Raw genomic sequence first — 26361 nt, forward strand, 5'->3', positions numbered from 1 at the left:
CCGACCATGCGGTTTTGTTATTGTTTTGTGTTGTATTTCGATTAATTTTCTCAATACATGCACTGAATTAAGTGACACCACTTTTACAACAAAGAATGGGTGCGAGGGGTAAAAAATTCACACCTAAAGGAAAAACTAATACATCAAATATTGGAAAATGGAAAAAAGGACAGAGTTCAAGCAGCAATCCCGTTTCAAAAAAGTTTAGAGAAGCAGCTAAAAATAGACTTTTTCAAAAGAACACAGGTATTAATACTGTTGTGTAAAGGAAATGGAACATTTATGATTATTTCAATCCATTCACATAAAATTAGGGGCAACTGCTTAATATATATCAATTGTATTAAATTATATATTATAGGTAAACCGAGAACTCAGACCAAAGTCGATCATTCAAGACCACTTTAGAAGTTTAGTTTGACCAAGACCAGTCCGATCAGCCAAAAGACCAGGCAGACCTAGTACCTTTAGGAACTGTCTTGGATCGGACGATATCCGCTGACAGTTCCTATTCGTCCCTATATAGCTGCAATATGAAAATAACGCTCTTCCCAACCTCTGTTCTAAGGCTATTTTGGAATCCTTATCGTTTATTTTTCACCTTGATTCTTCTTTGTTCGCCAAAGGAAAACATACACAAAATACGTTTGAACTGATCAGCCATGTATGAGACTCGAATATGTGCAGACCGCATGTTTATTTAATTGCTAAATTCTACATGAAAATACTGTTGAATTATTATAAATTTGTGTCAATTATGGTGAGACAGTACCTAAAGGAACAAAGTCAGGCCAAGGTAGAGGACCTCTTGGACAAATATTTTGCTTTACTAATGCGCTTCATAACAATTTAGTATTTCAAAGGAATCAAGTGTATTAAAACAAATGCCATTATCAATTTTTTGAAACAACATTTTATTATTTAAAAAACATTGGTCCGAATAATCTTCTGTCTTTGTCAGTCAACTGGTTTGAGTGGTCTTTGTCCAAGTTGGGGTTTTTTATGTATTGCTAGGGATGAAACTAGTCTGGGATATCAAGCTACATACATGTACATGTAGGTGAAAGCAGAAATTAATCCCTTGTAATACTAGTGCTATAGGTGACAGTGCCAAATGTCAAAGTATTCTATTTCTCAATAGAACTGATGATGAAACACAACATCGTACACCTGTGAGACTCATATTTTATGACTTAACAACCTATTGCTTTTGGGAGACATGCTGACACCAACTTTTTAGAAATTGATGATAGTGAAATCCGAGTGAAGTATTGTTTTGATCTGTGAAATTTGTCAATGACAACAATATAATACAGTGATGATTTTATGATCCATAGGTCCAAGCAATCTGACCGTTGCAGCACTTGCTAAACATAATGAAGGGGAAACAGAAATCGATGGAATGTCAGTTGTATCTACTGAAGATGCCAAGAGTACAACAGCAAAAACATTTAGTACATGGGCAACAAATTGGACTGATTGCACCAATGCCACGTTTAGTAGAGTACACCGATATTGGGCTTCGAATTCAGCAATGCATAAAGAGGCAAGTACATACATATATACTTGCGGTTCATTGAGATATGTTTTATTAGGCAATTACTGCATGCTTGTCACTTTGGCATATTCACGATCCATAACATACATGTATTATAGCTTAGACTGGCTTCCAATTATTGTCTTGGATCGGACGATATCCGCTGACAGTTCCTATTCGTCCCTATATAGCTGCAATATGAAAATAACGCTCTTCCCAACCTCTGTTCTAAGGCTATTTTGGAATCCTTATCGTTTATTTTTCACCTTGAAAATTTAGTGATCATTTAAAAAACAACACACATTTTCACTGCTCGTACCGAGGTGAATTTATACTTTAAATCAAAACATTTCTGGTGATGACACACACTCAACAGAATAAAAATCAATCGCTTCCATTATCGACAGATACACTATATTATTTATCAATCTTGCACTACTGTTTGAGGGTAACAGCTAGCTGTATTGTGATATAACTCTCCTGACTTGCCTTAGCTTGTCCCTTTGCAAATTAAGAAGGGCTTTTTTCAGCTCCCCAGTCATATATAGAAAACAGTGACTGCTGAAATGTCAGAAAACGAACTACAAAATATATTAATCATTAGAGTTGGGCGATATTTTGGTTTTTCGATATATAACCATCATAGAAATAAAAACCATCAGAAATACCGTCTTCCAAACCGTGATGTATCATGTTTTGATTTTTCTGAATGATATTAAACAATGTCTTCCTTTTTATGTTAGTTACAATTAATAATAAATAAAAACTATTATTACTCTCGACTGTTCATTCCATTAAGTTTGCAAACACCATTAAAGAGCTTTGTTTTCATCACATGACTTCTCACTTACATTGTGCTTTTCCACTCAACTGATACTGTAAGAATTATACATCTTGACAAACTGTTTTTCCAAAGGATTCATTGATTTTCTGATTGACATAAATTTGAATAAAGCAGAAATATAAATAATGCCAACTATATAGAGAGGGTGTCAGTAGACTGATTATCATTCAGTGTCGTAAGTGTCAGGGGGGTTCATGACTAAATCAATGAATACTTTTTGACATAGTACCAATGTTTTATAGTTCGATTTAGTATTCTTGTATTGCAAAGTCTTGAATGAGAAAACATGAGTTTGCAAGGGTAAATAAATAGCATTCAATCGTACCCATAGCTATAAAAATATGCATGGCCAAGTTTTTGTGGCTATATAAATCTATGTTTGAACCAGCTCATTAAATTTTGTTTGTAAATTCGGTTCTGTATTTATGCTAAAAACTTTTAATAATATTGACTAGAAAGTGTCAAGTGAATATTCTGGGGGTATTTTTAACTTTTTATGCATGTTTATATACATTTAAAGAATGATAAACTGAAGTTTTTGACACTTTATAAAACGTCATGATATAGTGATCATATCACAATATTTTCTGAAAATATCGCCATATCTGTTTCCAGGGATATCGCCCAGCTCTATTAATCATTATACCAAATCATTTACACACATATAAAACATAGGTTAAAAACAAACAAAACTGGGAACAACTAATTAGACAAAACATGAACAAGACAGAAAAAACTAATGAACAAGAAACTATCTAATCACTTGATTATAACCAGGAATTGACTATAAGCATGCAGTGTAGTGTGCATTTCACCTGTTACATTTCTTGCTGTATGTACATATTTACTTATATATATTACATTCATGTATTTGTAGATTCTGGCTGTATTAGCTGCTGTAACTGAAGTTATAAAACAACAAGGTGGTAGTGAAACAGAAACAGAATATTTTGCTGCCTTGGTAAGTTCAAAAGAGTAAGATATACTCAATTTACTTCTTTGATGGTAAAATTTGAGGCTTGTCATAGTTGGAAATATTGATATGTGCCATACATTGTAATTGAAATGTAATTGACCATTACATGATTTTTGAATGTGATTAATTACATTTCCATTACTCATTACATTACAATATTCCTTTATTCATTACATGGCCATTGCTTCAAAAATATAATCATTCCATTTCCGATTTATCATTATGCCAGCCCTGCTGGATCATCCAGCCATATAACTTTATGCTCTTTTATTTCCATTTTGTTCGAAACTGTAGTCAAAATCATAAGGATCTACCATTGGTTAGTCTACAGTGTCGATTTAATTAATAATTTGTTTATTAGGTCAGAGAAATTATATAATTTCCATCAGTTTGACTTGCATGTAGATTTACAATCATGAATTCTACCATATTCCCATCATCAGTTAGTAGGATGGGGAAATGAGACAAAGGTTGTTTTAGGTGACCAATCGATTCATATTTTGGCCATTCAACCCAGTTGCTTTACATTTCAGATGACTGCATTAGAAACGGCAGATTCTAAAGACTCTCTAGCAGCTATATCTTATTTATTGAACCTTGCTATAAAAAAGTAAGTTTTGATAGATATGGAAAAAAATATTTTTTCTCTCATGTATAGAACTATATATTCATATTTCACTCAAAATTTGTTGGAATTATTCGTCAGAAAAAAAGTTCTTTGGGAAATCAAGGGATCTGATTTGATGACAATTGATAAGTCATTTCCACTCAACAACAAGGAACACTGAATAAACTAATTTGAAAAGGGTATTTGTTTCAAACACTGTTTACCAATGTTTAATTGAAAATATTTCCCTTTATAGAGTTCCAGCAGCTGTTTTAAAAAGTAGATTTTCACAAGTATCTAAACAATTATTAGACTATTTAGCTAAATACGCTGATGGGACATCTACATCTCTGACTAAATCTGTAAGTGTTTTTATACATCCACATTTTCATGTTGATGTATATTGTCGTCGCCCCTGTCCAGACGTCCGGAATTTGTTTGTGGACCCTCAACAGGTCACAATTTTTATCCAATTTTGTCGAAACTTAAAATATATGTTTATCTTCAAAAAGATCTTGGTTCCTTTCAATATTGGCATGTATCGGACTGATTGCAAGAAAAATCACATTTTAAACTTGTGGACACTCTAGAGGTCACAATTTTTATCTGATTTATCATGATGAAACTTAAAATGTATGTTTGTTCCTTTCGATATTCTCGCATATCGGACTGTAACTTCCTGGATTATGGCTCCTTATTGTCCTAAAATTCGTGTTTTTAGCTTTTAGTTCCTCTATAGGTCACAATTTTTATCTGATTTAAAAAAAACTGTTTGAAGATATCATTGTTTCACCATAATGTTTGTTAAGTTCGAATTTCGTGAAAACGGACTGAAACTGCTGGACAAAATGGCCGCTCCCTGTACTCAAATAATGTTAAAAGTATGTAATATCTAAGTTGTGGACATATTCAGACCATAACTTACTGGATTACTTATTTTTAGCTTGTTCTATCCATCTCTTACAAAATTTTAGCGTATATTGCATGTTATAGAATATTATTATTGTAATAGAATATAAATGACTGGATGACTTTGCTGAATTTGAGGTGGTGATAAGACTTTAACTGCTTGGTACGTCAAACAATAGTTATTAAAGGGTATTGTGCTAACTTTTGATAGCGATTACTTGAAAATGATTACTGATCTTTATGAATGAAGCCATGATTACCCATCATTATGAATCTAGCTATGATTACCCATCTTTGTGAATCTGGCTTGTTGACAAAGCTGGATTTATAGGTTTAAAACCCTGTTAAACGTGACTAAATATACTTTCTGTTTGGGCAGAGAAATGGGGTTTAACATCCACTCGGCACAAACTAGGTCATTTCGGGACTAACATATGGATAAATTTTATTTCAATAATTTGCTTGCGGGTAGGGGTCTTTAGCTGTGGGAAGAAACTGGAGGACCCGGATAAAACCTATGGGCTTGGACAGGGGACCCTACTCCTCATCATGTATAACCAGGGAATCGACAGACCTACTGATACAGCGTGCACACGCTAACCATTCAGCCATCCAACTCCCCATGTCTCTTAAGACAGAGGATGGTACTTATTGCCATTTACTCTTTGTGTTTCAGCTATTACTTTGTTTAGCAGCTGTTCTAAGAGTTCAGGATCAAGGAGTGTGGAACCATACATCAACACATCAAATATATAACAGTATATTAACATTTATTACACATAAAAAACCAAGGGTAATTATTATTATCTACTAAAATATATTATTATATATGTATAAGATACACAATAACCTTTTTAAATATTAAATATTATTTAAAAGATATACCTCATTGACTTTATTGAACACCACAGATACATTTACATGTAAATGACGAGTGCTATAAAGAGAAAATTCAACAACCTATTGTATGATACCTGCAACACCATTACATATAAATAAGTGTTTATGGTAGATGTTTATTTGATTTTATTATTATATTTATATTTTAAGATACGGAAGACAGCCCATCAGTGTATACAGATTATTTTAAAAGGTAGTTTGTTTATGACTAGTGATGATCCACCACCAGTTCACCCTGCTGCTAGTTTAACAGCTAAATATTGTAATCATGAAATAGAACAGTGTGCAGGTACTTTAAACTTCTTTATTTATAAAGATTAATTCTATTGTTGATAGCAGAAAGGCCAATTTGGAAAAATGTAGTATATATATCATTAAAGTCATGGTGAATTTAATAAATAACAAAAACAATTTGGAATTTGAAGTTTTTATCATTAACAGAAAATGTCCATATCAAATATCATCTTACATTGCCAGTATGTTCAAGTTATTATTTGTATATATTTATTTTAGTTCTAACCGTGGTATATTTCAGGATCAAGTGAAGCTATTAATACTCTATATACATTGGGTTTATTGAGAGAAGTTCTTGGTACCTTTTCTCAGAATAGTTTAAAATCTACATGTGAAAACATACTCAGAGTTATGACTATTAGTAATCCGGTAATTTCATTTACTTCAACTCTTTACTTTTAATGTTAGATAGCAATATTTAGTGATTTGTTTTCTTACATTTGTTTGCTGTTTAGGGTATTTTGTTCAATTCTAGGGTTTTGAAGGTAGACAACACCCTTCAGTAGTGGAATTGTTTCCAAAAATTAAATGCAGAATATTGTATTAATACACCCTCCACTCAACAGGAAACGTTACTTTACCCAATCCCTCAATATGTTAATTGACCATCCTAACAAGAGTGCTTTTATCAGATGTGAAAATATTGATCATATTTTTACAAATATATCAAAGTCAAAGTTTATTAATACATTAATATATTTGTCAAATTTTGATGACATCCCTAATAGATATATTATTTTATAGTTAGTGAAAGCCAGTGGTATGCAAGCCTTACATGGTATGTTTTCTTCAAAACCAAAAGCTAGTAATTTACCTGCAGAGTTAAATGCACAGATTATAACAGTAAGTATACATACAAGTAAACTATAATGTCTAATGAAATATTATCTTCCCTGACATCAAACAATGCATTTGAATGAAACAGAAGTAGTCAAGTGATATTGATAAAGTACTTGTTTTTATTATCAGTTTGAATTTCAATCACTCATTTTATTTATTTCTCTTTTCTTCCAAAAATACAGAGAGGTAACAATCATGAAAAATGATTAAATCATGCCCTCCATTATATCGTTTTGTTTTTTTCGCTATTGTTTAGGCGCTGTATGATTATCAGCCGTCAGAACATGATAGTCAACCAATGAGAGCATGGTTAGCTGTTATGGAAAAAGCTCATGTCAACCTAGCCAGGTAAAATTATATAACACAACACAAATCAGTTACAAATCTTTGTTTAATAACTAAAATAGATATATTGATTAACGTAATTTGGTATTATTGAGCAGTACATTTTGAGAGTATAAATAAAATGAGTGGAATGACATTAACTTGTATATTATGTTTTCAGAATTGATGAGAAGTTAGGTATAAGTCATTTACCAAAATTATTTTCAGTTGGTATGACATGTTTGTTATCCAATAAACCAGAAGTAGCTTCATCAGCATCCAAAACATTAATGGTAAGAAGATAGATATTCTTGATATTATAGTAATTCAACTTAAAAAACCCCATTTATTTTTGATATTATAGTAATTCAACTTAAAGGCCATTGACTTCTAACTATGTTCTATAACAAAGCAATTTTAGAAACAGCTTACCACATAGTCTTAGACTTCAAGTTCACTCGAATCTTTCAAAGGAAATTTGAAAACTCATTTGTTTAACTTCAAATATAAGTGATCATGCTAGTAGTCTGAGCTAGCACCTTGGACATGCATTTGTGTATTAAACTGTTGTGATATTAATATACATTATTATTATTACTACGCTTCGTGTTTATCATTTATATTGTTAAATTCATGATAATAAAGCATTGATTCAGGCCCAAAGTTACAAATGAAGGTGGCCCTTGTAATTACTTAAGACTTGTTTATAGACGTGATCTATTCATATGATTTATTATTTTTCAGACATTATTATCTGAATGTGTAGCACCAACAGTTGATTATCTTCAAGTTCTAGTCACATCAGCTCCAACAGGCTCAATGACTCCAATACATAAAATAGTTAAAGCTTGTGAAAGTGGATTAAGTTATCAATTTCATTCAACATGGAAACAAGTATTCCAACTTCTAGCTTTATTATTTGAGGTAACGACAAGTTCTTTGAAGATAATATTTGATTCTTTAAACAATATTTTATTAAGACTTCCTGCTCAACAGTAGAACTACAGACTTAGTAGCAGTGAAGATTTATTAAATGATAACGTTTCGGGTTGTGATACCCTTTTTCAATGATCACACCTTGAAGCATTTAATAAATCTTCAATGCTAATTCTGTTGTGCTACTGTTGAGCGGGGATTCTTAAATTCATTTTTTTACCCCTCTTCCCCGCCGGTATCTTTTGCTTGATTCAGTACCCACGCAGATGTAGCAGCGTGTCCAGCTTTAGTCACCTTGTCAGGGGAGTGTTGCCGTCCCCCTTCTCGTATCCAATATTTTATTATACGCCCACATTTTCATGTGGACGTATATTGTCATTGCCCCTGTCCGTCCGTCTTCATGGATTATGGCCCCTGTTTGTACGAAAAATCACGTTTTTAGCTTGTGGACCCTATAGAGGTCACAATTTTTAACCAATTTTCTTGAAACTTGTAATGTAAGTTTATAACCCAAAGATCTTGGTTCCTTTCGATATTCGCGCATATATCGGACCGTAACTTCATGAATTATGGCCCATGATTGTACGAAAAATCGCGTTTTTAGCTTGTGGACCCTATAGAGGTCATAATTTTTATCCGATTTAAAAAAACGTATTATTATATCACCGTTACACCCTAAGGACGGCTGATTTTAAATTTTGTGAAAATCGGCCCAAAACTGACAGGCAAAATGGCCGCCCTTCGTTCTCAAATAGCGTAAAATATGGTATATCAAGGTTGTGGACCCTATAGAGGTCACAATTTTTATTCGATTTTGTTGAAACTTGAAATAAAAGTTTATAACCTAAAGATCTCGGTTCCTTTCGATATTTGCGCATATCGAATTGTAATTTCCTGTATTATGACCCTTGATTGTAGGAAAAATCACTTTCTTTTTAGCTTGTTCTCTATCCATCTCTCGAAAATGTGGGCATATCCTGCCTGGCAGCCGTTGGTTTAAAGGTTGAAAGTGATTGATAAACAGGCATATATTATAACCGCATTCTATGATTTTCCCATCCTCCATAGATAATTGTTATTATATAGGACATAATTTTAAAAGATAAGATAATGAATGAACAAAACCAATGAAAACATGGTTATCTATATTGTTTTACATGTATTGCCCTATATGAACGTAGAATCCATTCTTTGGATTCAATCCTTTGCTGGTGCACAGCCAATGATCCTCAGTGGACTGGCCAAACATTGTCATACTAGTAGCTGTATGGGTATCTCAAATTTACCTTGAAAATAAAATTTGAAATTTATTCTACAATGTTGATATGTACAGTGTTGCCAAATTCTGTATTTCACATGATCTGATCATGTTTCCAATATCTGGTCATTTGATAGTTATCATTTGACTCTATGGATTTTATATTCATGATTTAATATTTTAGGTGATAGGTAAACAACTACCTGAACTTATAGAAAAGGTGAGTAAAGTAATGTATTTCTATAAAAACAATATTTTTATAATAGAATCTATTCTCTTATTCTGATTACATAGAATAGTTGTATAAATGGCTGTAGAGCATAGATTATGCCAATTCTATGATATTCACAGAACTTTTTGTCTTGCAGATGTTAGTCACATTAGTTGATTTAAGAGAATCATCCAATTTTTCCTATAAAGCTGATGTAGATCATATTATTGGATCTGCTGTAAAAAGTATGGGACCGAGATTAGTGTTGAAAAATATACCATTAAATATCACAGGAGAGGAGTAAGTATAACTTGTACAATATTTATATATCTAACTGTACAACAATATGAAATAAAGTGGTAAAGTGCCTAGTCTTTCTTAAAGAATGTTGGCTTTCTGATTCACCAAAATACCTAAAAGAAAATAATCAATTAATAAGCATCGAACTGTACTGTATGTTTATTAACAGAGCTTTAAAATAGACTTCTATATTTACATACCTGTTCATCTCATTTCAGTGTATTTATTTGATATGTTTGTAATGTTTTATAACCATTATTCAACTATTGATATAATATGTTTCAGTGATGATACTAATTTTCCTAGAAGTTGGTTACTACCAATTTTAAGTCACAATATACAGCATACAGAGCTAGCTTTCTTCTCATCATATTTCCTGCCATTATCAGCTAAATTCAGACAGATCTGTAAGTTTGATTAAATCTCTTTCAAATCGACAGACTTTTAAATAGTTCTGCGTCTGGTTGAAATTGAACCCGTTTTGGGTGTGTGTGAGACTTTGAAGAAATACATATGTTATCGTAACATAGTTCATTTTTTCGGTAATATTAATATTTAAATAGCATTAGTATAGTGCTTAAGTCTGTTGACTAATACTTCCATTTTGAAAGAGTACAATGTACCAGATAATGGCTCTGTTCCCCCCATCCATATTCACAAATTATCTAAATGAAACTTACTCAGCATTTCAAAAATTTATTTTATATTTTAGGTGTTGATTTGCGTGCAGAAAAACGATTTGCTTTAGCAACAGCTTATGAAGCTTTACAGAAACAAATCTGGGGATTATTACAAGGTTTCTGTACTCATCCTTCAGATCTAACTACAGTGAGTGAAAATAATATCTCATACAAAATCATAGTTTCAATTCTTTATACAGAAGTTATAAAATCACCAATATTGTATTACTTTCAAAGGTTAATTATATCATTTGTTACAAGGTTATCATTGGATATCTACATCCATAATTGTTATTATCTGTTATAGTTTATTCATCTACATTCATATGGTAAGATTATTATAAATCTCATTTTATCCTTTTTAGTCATTTAAATCAGTAGCCAAGATCATGGGAACAGCTATCTCTGAAAGACAAGATCTGAAAATGGAAGTAATGGCTGCTCTTAGAAAACTCATCAATCAAAATCTTGAAAATGGTTAATATTTTAATATATGAATTTTTTTAGTGACTTATTGATTCTTTACAAACATATGGTTTGGATTAAATTCACTTTAATATAAGGTAACAGAAAATGAGAGCTAAAAAGTATGAGAATTCCCTAAAGGTTAAAGTAATATAATGTTACATGCAGTCTCAAATGTTTCCGATGATCATAGTATATATATATTCAATTAATTGAAGTACGGTTTGAGCTGGAAACTGTAATTTAATTATATTCCAGACACCTTTTTGTTAAAAATCATCAATTTCCAATAATTGTTGTAATTGAAAAAGATGAACAAATCTGAGAGGTTTTTTTTTTTATTGTACTTGAATATTGAAGATATTTAACTATTGTTATGTAGGAGTTAACAATATTTTTAATTTACTCCAATCGCTTGTATATTACAGAAGCCAATAAAGCTGAATTAGCACGATTTGCTAAAAACTTTCTACCAATATTATTTAATTTATTTACTACTGATCCAAAGAAAGAGAAAGAAGGTTGTCGATTGGCTGCGTTAACCACTATTAAAGCGTATCTTCAAATTACAGATCTACAGGTTTGAATGAAATCTATTCTATATATTGATTTGATAAATGGTCTAGTTAATTATAAAATGATAATAAGGCATCTAAATAGTGAGTGGTCAATGTGTGTGGTTTATTTAAGCTTGTCATTATGTCAACCATGGTCGTCTGCCTAACCGAGTGGGTTTTCTCCAGATTCTCTTATTTCCTCTTATTGCTAGTGACTTGTGTGCGCAATAAAATAAGTGTAATAAAGATACATTATTAGTACCAAATGATCTAGTTTGTGTTCATTGAACATCAAATCTCATCAGCATGTGTGTGTCCAGCCACACAGTGTTGATAAAATTTAAGTATATTATTCAGGTTGAGTTTTAGTCTTCCTTGTAGCTGTAAATGTACAACATAGTACATAACTTAAACATACATTATGAAAGAGCTAAATCTTCCTATTGCAGGTCTGTCTTTAGGCCTGAAATGTTATCTAAATTATTAAGGATAATTAAACGTAAAAATGGATAATCGAGACTTTGTTTTTTATTGTATCAACTTTAGTAATGATGGTCGAGGCTAGCCTAAAATTCAAAAACTCTTATAGCGAGAACTGTCAATCCTTTATCTAATCTTTCATAATGCCCCTTTAACAAATATTGTAGCTATAATGTACAAATATAAAGTATGTTGATAACATCTATTATATTCCAGCTTGCTGAATCATTTTTTGATACATGTGTTGCTAAGATTAATGATGCTGACATTACCCCTGCTAGAAGGTAAATTGGAATATAAGCTCTTTTTCTTATATGTTCAAATCAAAAATCACCTTTATTAAACATGCACAAACAATAATGGCAAAAAAGTCGATGCTAGTTGTGATATTACATGATTATATACTTTGATTAACCATAAACTGAGAAATAGAAATCCGACCTTACTTTATGATTTTTATAAATTTAATTTGTTTTAAATTTATTGAATTTTGTAGAATAGCGTTGACTGATTTGACTGGAGCAATATTACCTCATATTAAAGAAGACAGGTTACAAATTATATTTGACATAGCTAAACCAAACTTAAAGGTAATTATTATATTTTAATTTATACTTTGAACATCAAATTCATCTTCGAAAAATGCTATTAGTGAACCGAATTATGCTATACAAATTAGTACTTTTACTTTATTCCATCTCTTTTATTTTAAAGTCAACAGATAACGCATTACAGAAGAAATCCTACAGAATCCTAGAAGAGATATGTTCTATGAAATCAGAAGCTAGTAAAACATTTGTACAAGATAATTTACCTAAAATACAGAAAATGTTGATAGGAGCTTTATCTAAATCTAGTTCTTCTTCTAAAACAGTAAGTCTTTGGTTAATTCTTTTATAGCTAGTGATTAAATTCCAGATTTTCGTGAAAATTTATTTGTTACGATAGCATACAAGAGTAGTGACAGTGAAAGTCACAGGTTCTCATAACCAGTTGAGCATAATGATTGAATTCTGCTATTAGTCAGACCATCTTGTATATGAGTTCAGTTATTGGTCAGCCCTTTTTAATATAAACATTATTTAAAAATTACAGAAATTATTATTACTTGTTCTGATATATGTCCCTTTTCTTTTCAGCCCAGATTAAGATGTTTGATTCATATATTTCAAAATCTAGAAAAAAAACAGATGCACTTTGTTATGACAGTTTTACCAGAGGTATGTCTTAATATACATGTAAATCATTGTACATGTACCAGAGATATTGTACTATTTTAATTTTATAACAAACCAATTTCTTCTTAAATCTTTGGACTAAGTACTGGGTACAAAGAAATATTATTTTTCTTTGTAAATCAATTTAAAAACCAGATAATATATTATGTACTAGAGCTAGTTTAATGAGTAATGTATTATTACATTTCAGGATATATTATGTATTAGAGCTAGATTAGCAGAATATAGTTTAATGTGTTGTTATATTTCAGGCTATATTATGTACTAAAGAAGTAGGTGGTAGAGCTAGATCAGCAGCCTATAGTTTATTAATTACTATAGGTGATGCCATGATTAGATGGAGGAAAGATAAATCAGAAGAAGGTATTATCTTTATTCATTTATTAGATTTGTGAGATGACTCTTCCTGTGTACCGGTAATTGAAGATGTAACCCAAAATGGAACTTCTAATCTTTGAAATTTATACACAGTAAAATGGACACTAAAAAGTCAATTTTCCTGGATGCTCTTTTGTGTAAAACAGAGATCCCCATTCTTTTCAGTCCGAGGGCCACAAAGCTTTACTCTGGAGGGCCGGAGGCCACAAGCTTAAAATTTTACAAAAAAAGCTACTAAAGTAACAGTCATATTTTATTAATAAGACATCCGATGATGTTTGCAATCACAAAGGGGTGTAATATCTGGGTACAGTTGCGAACGCAGCTTACTCTTGGCATACTTCGTTTTGGAGAACAACTTGAGTCTTTGCTATTGGGGGAAGGGGTAAGCAAACCGCACAGATGGCCCTCGAGGACTGGATATGGCCCGTGATTTGGGGACGTCTTGTGTAAAATGAACCAGTTGTTTTATACTGTGATCTATCTATACATGTGATAATAATTTTTAATGTTTTTCAGATGTGATATATGAATATATAAAGTTAATATTAGCTGGTTTAGCTGGTGGACAGGATATGGTCAGTAGTTCATTGTTTGCTTTAACTAGAGTATTCTATCAATATAAAGGTAAGAAATTATTTAATTGTCAATTTATGTGAAACCATATTAGGGTTCAACTGTTAAAATACACCAAGGTCTGATGTCTTGTTAACCAATGTGTGAACAAATTTTACAACTTTTATTATGAAAATGTTAAGAAAGAAATTGACCCAGATTCTTACTTGTGTTGACTTTAAAGAATGTTTTATTTTATATTACAGATAAGATACCATCAGAGTGTTTAGATGCTCTAGTAGATAATGTATGTTTATTATTACAATCTAAGTCAAGAGAAATAGTACAATCAGCACTAGGTTTTATTAAAGTTATGTTATCAGCTTATAAAGATACAACATTAGCTGGTCAACTTAAAACACTGGTTAGTATCTATAAATAAATCATACTCATATTATATAATTTTGAACATTTTAACAGAGGGACATGGACAATTGTAATACAGCATTTGATCCATATTACCAACGTGCCAGAAGTAACAAAGAACGTCATTTTTTCTGTTAACATTAATATTAACGGCTATTTTGATTTAACTTAGACTATCTGGTACTAGTATTGATGAGGTCCCTAGCACTTACTTTAATTGAAACCAGATTCAGTAGAAGAACCTTCTTGTTTAAATGAATTTCCCTGCACTTTACATTTAACCAAAATAGTTAAGTTGATTATTAATGTGCTACAATACCTTATCTAATATATATATATTTAATTTACAGGTAGCTGGTCTTGTTTCCATGAAAGATGACTGTAAACATCATTTCCATCTGAAAAATAAACAAATTTATACAAAACTTATCAAAAGATTTGGGTAAGTGAATGAGATCTAATTCTGAAAACATGTCTTTTTGGTTTTTCCTGAATAATTTTTTGTGGGGTTGGAGAGGAGTTCAATATCGACAACTTTGATTTTTTTTTTTTTATTGCAAAACACATGTTTAAAAATAACAATATTGGTGGTTATTTTGAACAGATATGAGATTATTCATAAACTAACACCAGAAAATGTACATAAAGTACTGGTCAATATCCGTAAAAGATTAGAAAGAGAGAAGAGAAATCAGTTAGCTAATGAAAACGGTGACTCAGATGCTGAAGATGATGACGATGATGATGACATGCCTACAAAATCAAAACCCGAAACGTAAGTTAGATTGATTTAAAAATATTAAACATGTGCAACATAAAGAATATTCCATATAATTACAATTGTGTTATATGTTTAATAGATTATATATTTCACATGTATGTTTTATTAAGTATTTATTGAAATACTTACATGTAATAAAACATGTTGAAATATTTACCTGTAATAAAACATGCATGAGAAATATCTAATCCGTTAAAACACATACAAAAACAGTAATTATGATTTTAAATTCATCTGCCGTCTGCAGTATTGAAGAGATATAAAACCAAAGTGTACTCTTTTGTATGTACATAAAGAACCCTTGACAGTAGAAATTCAATGAAGAGTATGTCCATCTTTATATATGAGTCTGGTTAGTACAGAAAAGTAGGCCATTAAACCCCAGTTCAGATTTATATCCAACTGAGACATAAACCCTGGACCTATTGAATTATGTTATTAGCTAGATTACTTATTATAGTAATACTTAATAGGTGAGTTAAATTATTCTATTCTTTTTGACTAATCAGTGTAAGAACTTTATTAATGTTTATAGAATTGATGAATTATTGAGAGATACAGATTCTGAGTTAGATGATGAACCTGAGGATAGAAAGAAGAAAGAAGTTTCTAAAAGAAAGAAAGGAAAGAAAGCATTTATTCAGGAGGAAGGAACAGAAATTGTGGATTTCCTGGATCCCTCTGCTAATAAAAAGATTTTTTGTATGTTATTATTTATACTAAAATTATTAATTTAATGTTAAATCAGCCTTTGTATTTAGAGACACGCAAAATCAACAACTTATAAGAAAGAAAATTTTTTACTTAGCTGATACAATTACTGAAAGGAACAGATGGGCTAGCGAAATAAAAAGAGAATTTGATGTGGATGAAATTCTGAAACTATAGTTCAAATATTTAAAATTATTTATACTGGATTTAAGGCATTTATCTCATTTACAATAAATGGTCAAACAAACAAGTATATGTGCAAGCATAAAATGTGTAAATATTGACAATTTATTTATACCGGTTTATAGCCTATGGGAACCTACATTAACTATAAATGAAATTCGATATTTATAGTTATATTTTACAATTCTATCATTGGTTTAAAAGAGCCTAAATAGTCATATTATTTTCATTATATGTGCGAAACAGTTTGTTAGAACTGTGTTACAACATTCCACTTTTACAATCCAGGTTCTCACTAGACAGACAACACTCCCGGACCACATTCAGTCCATTTGATTTTTTAATTTTGTTTATTTACTTTGTGTGTTGTTTCAGCATCTAAACCCAATAAACAACAAGATAATGGTAGTAGTAAGAGAAGAGAAGAATTATTTAAACGTGGTGGTGATGGACGTTTAGTTATAACAACAGAACAAGATGATACAGGTATTATACTTCAATTACTATCCTTGTTACATAGTCTTAACAGTTCTATTGTAATATAAAACAATGAAAGGAAATGGAGGTTTAAAATCTTGTGCAACACTTTATTTATGTCATATTGTAACTAGCATTTCTATTTTATGGTTACTCGTGCAAGCTGTGGTTTCAAATTTTACTGGATAGCTTCGTTTCTGCCTACTGTTTTTTGGAACCAAATTATCATTGTATCTGTTATGTGTATTAGCAGTCTGAACATGAGACTTTGGTGTTTCATTCCATCCGAACAAGACATAATTTCCTTCATAGCTCAGCAGGCACTATCCCTGACAAATGTAAAACAGGCATAAAAATACCTAAAATTCTTCTGGCCACAACCAAGGATATTTTTATTTTGAGTCTAGTGTCCTAAAACTCCCTAAAATACAAGAATTAGTTATAACATTTTGGTGACAGTATTAAAAACTTTAGAATAATGCATAATAGCTGTGTGTATTAAGTGTGAAATCTGTATAATCAATTTATAATATTATAGGAGAAAAAATTGAGTCGGACATGGAAGATGATTTAGAAGATATTATGGCATCTATGGATGGAAAACGAAAGGTATTAATCAAGTTATTTTCCATTTACTAAATTTTAAGTTTTGTTATTCATGTATATTCCATTTGATATATTTATTTTCATAACTTCATATGATCATACCCATATTTTATTAAAAATGTAATTATTTTCCTTTTTGTCTTCAGAAAATTAGAAAGCGTGTGTTTGATGAACTGGATTCTGATGATGATGATGGATCTATTGTAAATAAAAAATATAAAGGTTAAACTTTCTACACTAGTCCACACAATTTCTAGCATATCTATTGAACCACTTACTTCTTTAAAAGTGTTCTTTAGATAGTAATTTAGATTATGGATAAAAATGAAATATCGTTCAGGTGTTAGCTAAAAATATAATAGAAAAAAGATGGTAGCATGAAATCTAAAAAAATAATCATTGGGTGGTCATAACTGCTGTTAAGATTTATCAATTTGAATAATTTTTTGTACAAGTATGTTTAAGACTGTGTATTGTTTAAAAGTCTATAGTTTGTTTTAATTGTATGAGTTGTTTATATATTATATAGCTGGTGGTAAAGGTATCCATAGACAATTAGATAAAACTAAACAACACAAAGATACAAATCAATATGGAGCTGAATATAAATCTAAGGTAAATATTATTGTCCATAATTCATAGTAGATTTAATTTATTCTAAGACACAGAAACAAGAGCTTTGAGATAATGATCAGCCACTGCCCAGTCTCAGTTAAAACAGGGTTGCCAAGAAAATAAGTTTAATTGATTTTGAATAATTTTATATTTTGTAAATAACCTAAAACTCGCTTAATTACAAAAAGCCATGCACTGGTCTACTTAAAATGAAGTACATCTTGCGCAAGTGTTCTTAGAATTCATAGAAAATCACTAGACAACTTTATTACCTTTAAACTGAGAGAGTCTCAATGATGGCTCAGCAGATATATAATCCATGTAACTGTACAAACAAATCACATCAAATCAAAAATTATGTTTTTACGAAGCAGCTAAATACTTAGGTCTTTTAAAGTTGTTTAGCTAAAAGGTATGTTTAAAAAAAACTACGGTATATATTAAGCTAAACCATAATAAAGGATTGGGTATGATAAGATACATTTTATTGCATAAAAATGTCCATGGGGAGCAGCATATAATTACATAAATTACATTAATACAGTACAACAAATATATATGAAACATTCAATCAAGAGTATACATTAAACTTGTGCAATGTGTAATACGATTGAATAGCAAGGGGGATAACAGGCCTATGTGTGTTTCTTTAGTTTCAGAGTCAGAATGCATTCAATAGCTTATATTAACTGTATATTATATTATTACAGAAAGCTGGCGGTGATGTAAAGAAAAAGGGTAAACCAGATCCCTACGCTTACGTTCCATTCGACTTTAAACGTCTAAATAAAAGGTATTTTAATCATATAATGTTGAAAGTAATGTAAAACTTAGAATTTATTCTGAATGCTGCAATATCGACTCACAAAGAGTTTTTAAATATAGTGATTATTTTTGTCATAATCTGATATTGGTATTGGTAAGAGATTGGTATTGGTAAGTGTATACTGTATATATAATGTATGTAACAAAACAGAACTCTCTTATTTTGAAGGGGGTCGCAGTGGTAAGATGGTGGCTCGCTAGGCTGTAGGTCGGGTGTTCGATCCGTGCATTGGCCGAGAAAGTTCATCCAGATTTTCTGGCATGGCTCCCCCTTGTCAGCCCAGATCGCCAGTTCGGAACAGAACAGTAGGACCTTAAACCCCATTTCACTTCTTTTTTTCAGAAAACAAGCTAAATTAAAGGGTCAGTTTAAAGGATTTGTTAAAGGTGCAAAGAAAGGAGCGTTAAAGGGCAGTAAGAAAAGAAGACAGTAATTGTTTGTTGAAGTCATTGTATATTAATGTAAAACAACATATTTAAATGTCAATTTGTCTTCACAATTGAGGTTAAACTTCCATTTGTTAATGGACGGTGTTTTCCTTATAATAAAAATAATAGGGGTTATTGTAAGTAGTTGTCAGTAAAGGGAGGTAACTCGTACCTGGACACCCGAAGGCCATATTATCTCCCCTTAGACCACATACCTTGTGGCCTGGTTGGAGAGTAACAGGAAATATTTTCTGCCACAACAATGTAACTACATTACCTGAATATATTGATCAATCTGTCCATTCATTATTTCTTTCAGATGCATTAGGACTAGATTTTTGTGAGAATGTTAGATAAATTTGATGTAAAAATTGGTTTTGAACGGTTGTTTCATATACAAATAAGATTTGTTAATTTTTCCTTTCATTATTCTTTGGGATTTTTAAATTTGTATTTCTACATACCATAAGAATCATAAATTGATTAATTGTATAGGTATTTAGTGATATCAACTAAAATATCTCCTTGAACATATCAAGGAAACATTGCTTCAACTAACTGTCTCATAAGATTGTTTAGATAGTAGGAAATATATTCTAATGGCCTTAAAAAACAATATTATCTACTATAAATGGATATCACTAATGGCTGAACTGTTCTAATTTGAAACTCCAACCACATTTCACCATATGAATATAATGTACACCCAAAGGATGATAAACACTCTGTGGAATCAATTTGAATGTAAATAAATCAGGACACAGAATGTGTATATTATTCTGTACATGTATTTACAAATAACCAAGAAGGAAGAAAAGTGAATATTCCAGCAAACCCCTTATCAGAAATTGGTTGTTTTTCTTGCTTGGTGATGTTTAGATACTATAATATAACTAAAGCACAAGTTTATACTTTCTCCACATTAAGCATGTTAATATATTTGGAATCAGGAAAGTACCATATTAAATACACTATAATGTCTTGTGATTTTTTTCTTTTGAGATCAGATTATGGTGAAGTTAAACATAAATTAAAGAAGAATATTTGTTTTTGTACAGTGTAAAGTTGACTATGGTTAAATATATATTAAATCACCTTGAATTATTCATTTCAGTCTTCTAGGTTTTGTTATTTCATATGATTTTGTCTGACTGAAAGGAAGTACTCTTGACATTTTATCACAGCAAATTTATTGGATGCCGATCTGACGATCTTGTCAGATCGACTGGGGTTCTATGCCATTGTATAATTTATGGTGGTATGTCAGGCAAAACTCAGCCTACATGTGATATCTCAATGGCCTCATTTATACTGGGAGTCACTATAGGTATATATTACTTCAATCATCATCAGAACAATTGAAATTGCTAAAGGAAGGGCTCTATAAAAGATTTAGCAAACCATGAATTTCTAGTTTATCATCCACATGGGGAGGTTGTTGAATGTTGAAATCAACATACGGCTAAATCATTGGAAGTTCGCTGCTGTAATATAGAATCTGTTGTAACCACTAACATCGAAACCAAGAGATCATCGAACCCACAGTTTACAATCTAATTAATTCCCTCCTTAGTCATTATATATGTTTAAATTAACACCCACTAGAAGTTGGGCGATCTAAACAAATACATTTGATACCGATCTGCCAATTTATCGCTAATAAATACCCGTTTTGTTTTATTATTTCGTAAAGGTTTATAGCATACAGTAATTTTTCAAAATTTATCGGACGCTCGTGATCAATGCATTATTGATCCCAGCACATCATTTTTTGGATTTTCAATAATTAGCCTAGTCCTTATTAATGTGATACATAAAGTGTCTCATTTTTCCGGTTGCGCCCCCTCGGTACAAGAATTTCTGGATCCGCGCTTTTAGATCCAATATGTGCAATAAAGGGTAATCCATAAATGAATCAATATCTTTATAAACACGTTTTATAAATAGTTGTGAAGAAAAGTAGTCAATTAAAAAGAATTAATGATATTTCCATGTTAAATATTATTATTGCACAAAAAATCACAAGTTTTACTATGCGTCATACAAAATTACAAATGGTACTTCAGTTAAATGGACGTGAGAAGAAGGTCATATAATATGTAGTCTATGTTCAAGGGGCGATTTCATTTTAAACGATTATCTTTTCCATCTAAATTTTAAAACACCAGGCACAATCGCTCTAAGGACTTGCTGCATGAGAAAAATTCCATGAAAAGAGGTATACTGCCACCACTGTCGACGTAATCATGTTGAATTCGTTGTAGATCAAATTAGTTACGTCGATCAAAATCCAAATAGATTACACAATTGCCGCTGTCACGTATCTTTAATTTCTAACTTGGCAGATTAAATGGCGTGTAGCTCTATTTTTCAGAACATTAAATTATACGAAAATGGGTGCAAAAGCACATACTAATTTAATATGATTGTACAAAAACAGATTGTAATTTCGAATCAGTCATATTCGGTATACGCGAGCAGTCCAAATTTAACGGCAGTGTTTGCGCCTGAAAGTCCATTCTGCACGAGATTTTCTTATTATTTTGTCGTTTGTGAATCAGCTTTTTTTGATTACTTCAGCATTGTCTTCTGGAATATGGATTCTTTGTTCATTACAAATGGCATTCGAAACCATTATGTCCACGCCGTCATGTACAGATTTCAAAATATTCACTGGGTCTTAAATATTGGATATTAAAATTCCATATTTTCACGGCAAGAAAACAACATCAATATTGATTGAAATGAATATTTCGTTCTAATTCGTGTTTTTAATTTCAAATATTATATATATATATATATATATATATATATATATTGACTTCTTTAAGTTACGCGCTAAATTTGTGGAACTAATATTCCTGTGAGTCAAATAAATGGTTTTGCTTGTGTTGTTTGTTCTCTTAGAGATGTCTTTATGTAAGAGCTAAATCTGCCTACTGCAGATCTTTGTTTTGGCCTCAAATGTTATAAAAATTATTAATTAGACATTTATTATTCACATAACAAGCCCATAATCAACTCTCTAGACTATCATTGGATTGAAACATGATCGCCATTAAATAATTTAATTAAAAATGGATAATCAATAATTATTTCGTAACTTATCAAATATCTTATCAAAACATCCAATATTCAAACCTTCGCTCAGAAGCAAGTAATTTGACTGAAATTTTCAATATCTTCCTTTTTCATTATCTATTTTCAAACTACTAACGTGAATATTGCCAACTCTTTATCTAAATCTTACGTAGTGTATCTTTAAGGTATGGTTCTGGGCGGTATCCGTTGTTAGAATATGGGAAATATGTGAAATATCTCCTTTAACAAGTCAGGAAACGACAAAAGTTACTTAGTTCAAAGTGAATAATAATATTAATTATCTTTGACTAGTCTACAGTGTTACATAAAGTATTGGTTTCATAAACAATTTCATCCTTTCGCACCCTACAAAACTACTAATTCTTCTTAACGAAAAGATGCTAATTCTGTGTAACGAATAGATCCTAATTCTCTGCAACGAAAAGATACTACAAAACGAAAAGATACTATTATTCTATACAACGAAAAGATACTAATTCTATATATACAATGAAAATAAAAGTCTACATAGCGAAAGAATACTAATTCTGTATAGTTAAATTATGATAATTATAATAACGAAAAGATAATAATTCTATATAGTGAAAGATAAGTATTTTTAACGAAAGGACAAATTCTTTATAGTGAAAACGAAAAGATACTAATTCTACTTAACGAAAAGATACTAATTCTATATAACGAAAAGATGCTAATTCTATATAACCAAAAGATACTATAAAATGAAAAGATCTTAATTCTACATGACGGAAAGATACTAATTCTATGTAACGAAAAGATACTACCATATTTCTACACAACGAAAAGATACTAATTCTATATAACGAAAAGATACTAATTCTATTTTATAACGAGAGAGAGAGAAATGGGGTTTAACGTCCACTCGACACAAACTAGGTCATTTCGGGACTAACATATGGTTTAATTTTTATTTCAATAATTCGCTTGCGCATAGGGGTCTTTAGCAGTGGGAGGAAACCGGAGGACCCGGAGAAACCCCACGAGGCTGGACAGGCGACCCTACTCCTTGTCACGTATAACCGGGGATTCGAAATCACGCCAGTCGACTCAATGACAGACTTTATGATACAACGCGCGCACGCTAACCATACAGCCATCCAACCTCCCATTTTCTAACGAATAGATACTAATTCTATACATACAATGAAAATAAAAGTCTACTTAACGAAGTGATTCTAATTCTATGTAATGAAATTATAATATGTCTGAATAATGAAAACATAATAATTCTATATAGTGAAAAACAATAAGCCTTTTTAACGAAAGGACAAATTCTTTATAGTGAAAAAATAATAAGTCTACATAACGAAAAGCTAATAGTAGAAAAACAATAAGTCTATATAAGTGTATATCGGGAAGGTAGAAGGTAGTAAGTTCTGCCGTTCGAACTGAAACAACTCGACCTTCTTGAAGGGGGGTTGGATGGCTGAATGGTTAGCGTGCGCGCGCTGTATCATAAAGTCTGTCATTGAGTCGACTGGCGTGGTTTCGAATCCCCGGTTGTACGTGGCAAGGAGTAGGGTCGCCTGTCCAACCTCGTGGGTTTTCTCCGGGTCCTCCGGTTTCCTCCCACTGCTAAAGACCCCTACGCGCAAGCGAATTATGTAAATAAAATTAAACCATATGTTAGTCCCGAAATGACCTAGTTTGTGTCGGGTGGACGTTAAACCCCATTTCTCTCTCTCTCTCTCTCTCGACCTTTTTGATCAGTCGTGGTTGACCACTATATTTGTCTTATGTTATTTTACTAATAGAATAAACAAACTGACTGCAGTGATAAAGCCATCAGAATTGGTGTACTTTATATTGCATGGTTATATTAAAAATACATTTTCTATCGTATGCAGGTGCGGTTCACAATTTTGTCAGAGGTATTGTGCCTGCTGGGATGGCCGTTAACATGTTATCTATAGTCTGTGCAATAAGGGTAACCGAAAACTCTGGAAATATGTCTGATAAAAATGACAAATGTAAATCAAGGAATGAGATGATCACGCACCTAACCCCTGAATGCACTATTTGATTTTACCTGGCGGTTTGATAATGTGAGATATTCCAGCTTAATTATCGATTTTCAGGTAATATATTTTTAGAACAATTACTGCAATAGCACCAGGGATTCTTTACTGAAATTTGCGGGAATATACTTTCGTCTATTAATAAGTATTTGTTTCAATATGACTAACGGGTACAATACAAAATATATAAAACCCTTCAACATGTTTCTTACACAAATTAAAATATCGCCCAAAGATGGACAGCAGTTTGAAATTCTTAATTGCTGGTAAGTTATTACTGTATGTTCGTGTTAAATTATTTAAATTTAAATTTTTAAAAAAATATTTACGTCGTCTATAGAATTTTTTATTCAATAGTTTGGCAGACAAAGTGATTATATTTATAATGTAGATGTGCTGTCATAAAAAAAAAAAGTATATTCTTAAATTATTCTTCCTATAGTTCAGACGTTCTTCAGCTAATATCGCCTTAAACTAGATCACCCATCTCATTCATAATTTTCACAAACGAGTCTGGTACCTAAACTCATGGTGACAGATTCTATACGGTTTTGTATCGCAGAGGGATAGCGATAATTCGCAAATTCTCTCGAACTGGTCTATAATAATAATAAAGCTGGGCCTTGTCATCGGCTCACATCCTGGTAAAATGTACAAATATATCATGTTTTGCCCTTTAAATGAATTGATCTTGCAACCTACATTCACATATAAATATATTCACAGGAATATATTGATAAACCTGAAGCCACGGTGGCCAAGTGGGTAAGAGAAAGTTCATCGGGATTTTCCGGCGTGGTTTTCCCCTTGTCAGTGGTGAATGAGGGCCTGACAAGGACAGCTGTCTAGGCGTTCGGATGGGAGGAAAAACCGAGGCCCGTGTACACATTGGCTTGCACGTAAAAGATCCTTTGTAGTTGGAAATCGATACGGTATAATAGTAGGCCGTAGCGCCGCGCTACCCGGGCAAAATTTCCCCTATAACAGACAGTATGGCATAATGCCCGTCTTCAATAGCGCAGTCGGAGCAGGACAATGGTACGTTAAACCCTATTTCAGTTCATTTGAAAATTGATACAAAACCATTTAGTATATTAGTAGTATAGTTATTTCCGTATATCAGACCGAATCAAAGTGAATAAAGTGCACTTTTTACTCACATTTGAAAATTATTTTCTTTTCAGTTTTCACCACGATATATTATATTCAATGTAAATATACGTTAAAAGACAATTTTATATATATATAATTTTTTGTTTGTTTGTTTGTTTGTTTGTTTTTATTTTATTTTTTTATTTTTTTTGGGGGGGGGTGGGTGGGGGTGGGGTGGGGGGTTAAGCATAATTTGCAGAATTGAAAATGATGTATCTGATTGTGATTCCTAAAAAAAGAATACCTAGAAATAGATTATATAAACTGCGATTATGGTTAAACCACCAAAATAGACTTGGTTTAGGTGTTGTATTTGAAATGTTCTATACAGTATTGTAACATCTGATAACCTTTTACTTTTATAAAAAAATAAAAAAATAAAAAGAAACCTACTTGTAACACATTTCTTCTTTAATAAATATTTTAATCTAAATTTCGCTATGAGACTGTAATGTAATGAAATGTGTTTGGCAGAAAAAACTATCAATTACCTTAAAAGGTGTGGGTTTTTTTGGAACATGGCTCTCTGAATTCAGCAAAAAAGCCTTTTAAATTCTTCTCTTTGGTTTTACCGTCTATTTTTTTATAAACATGAGGAAAGAAACAGAGAAAGCTTTATTAATAGTTTTCCTGTTCTATTCTTGGATGTTCAATAAAAACTGTTAATCAATATTGTTCAATGTGTATTACTGTTGCATGGAATGGTGTCAGGCCGTTTTATATATAGAC

General features: G+C 31.5%; 1 protein-coding gene and 1 long non-coding RNA gene across 3 annotated transcripts in view; one reads left to right on the forward strand and one right to left on the reverse strand.

Annotated features, from left to right (window-relative positions):
* Positions 1-20450, forward strand: LOC126814659 (RRP12-like protein). 2 transcript variants are annotated; one of them, XM_050539964.2, is made up of 34 exons: positions 1-246; positions 1338-1546; positions 3259-3342; positions 3891-3967; positions 4221-4326; positions 5550-5666; positions 5924-6062; positions 6309-6436; positions 6812-6910; positions 7164-7255; positions 7413-7524; positions 7976-8155; positions 9610-9645; positions 9794-9936; positions 10222-10343; positions 10649-10764; positions 10982-11093; positions 11510-11661; positions 12335-12402; positions 12615-12708; positions 12833-12991; positions 13258-13338; positions 13608-13719; positions 14254-14361; positions 14556-14713; positions 15066-15157; positions 15320-15490; positions 16032-16198; positions 16766-16876; positions 17406-17476; positions 17620-17695; positions 18003-18088; positions 18799-18881; positions 19257-20450. In XM_050539964.2, exons 1-34 carry the CDS (start codon positions 96-98, stop codon positions 19345-19347), a joined length of 3903 nt encoding a protein of 1300 aa, XP_050395921.1. In that variant the 5' UTR covers positions 1-95; the 3' UTR covers positions 19348-20450. The 2 variants fall into 2 exon arrangements, with proteins under 2 accessions (XP_050395921.1, XP_055955452.1); XM_056099477.1 differs by lacking the exons at positions 1-246; positions 1338-1546; positions 3259-3342; ... (20 more) ...; positions 14254-14361; positions 14556-14713 and having other exon boundaries at positions 15061-15157.
* Positions 10859-26361, reverse strand: part of LOC126814660 (uncharacterized) — a 25438-nt gene continuing 9935 nt past the window's right edge. The window contains exons 2-4 of the long non-coding RNA XR_007677695.2: positions 15035-15113; positions 13227-13293; positions 10859-11035 (exon numbers count right to left, since the gene is read on the reverse strand). This is a non-coding gene — a long non-coding RNA (uncharacterized LOC126814660). The remainder of the gene's footprint in view (positions 11036-13226; positions 13294-15034; positions 15114-26361) is intronic.

This window comes from Patella vulgata, chromosome 3, assembly GCF_932274485.2.
Source record: "Patella vulgata chromosome 3, xgPatVulg1.2, whole genome shotgun sequence".
NCBI lineage: Eukaryota > Metazoa > Mollusca > Gastropoda > Patellidae > Patella > Patella vulgata.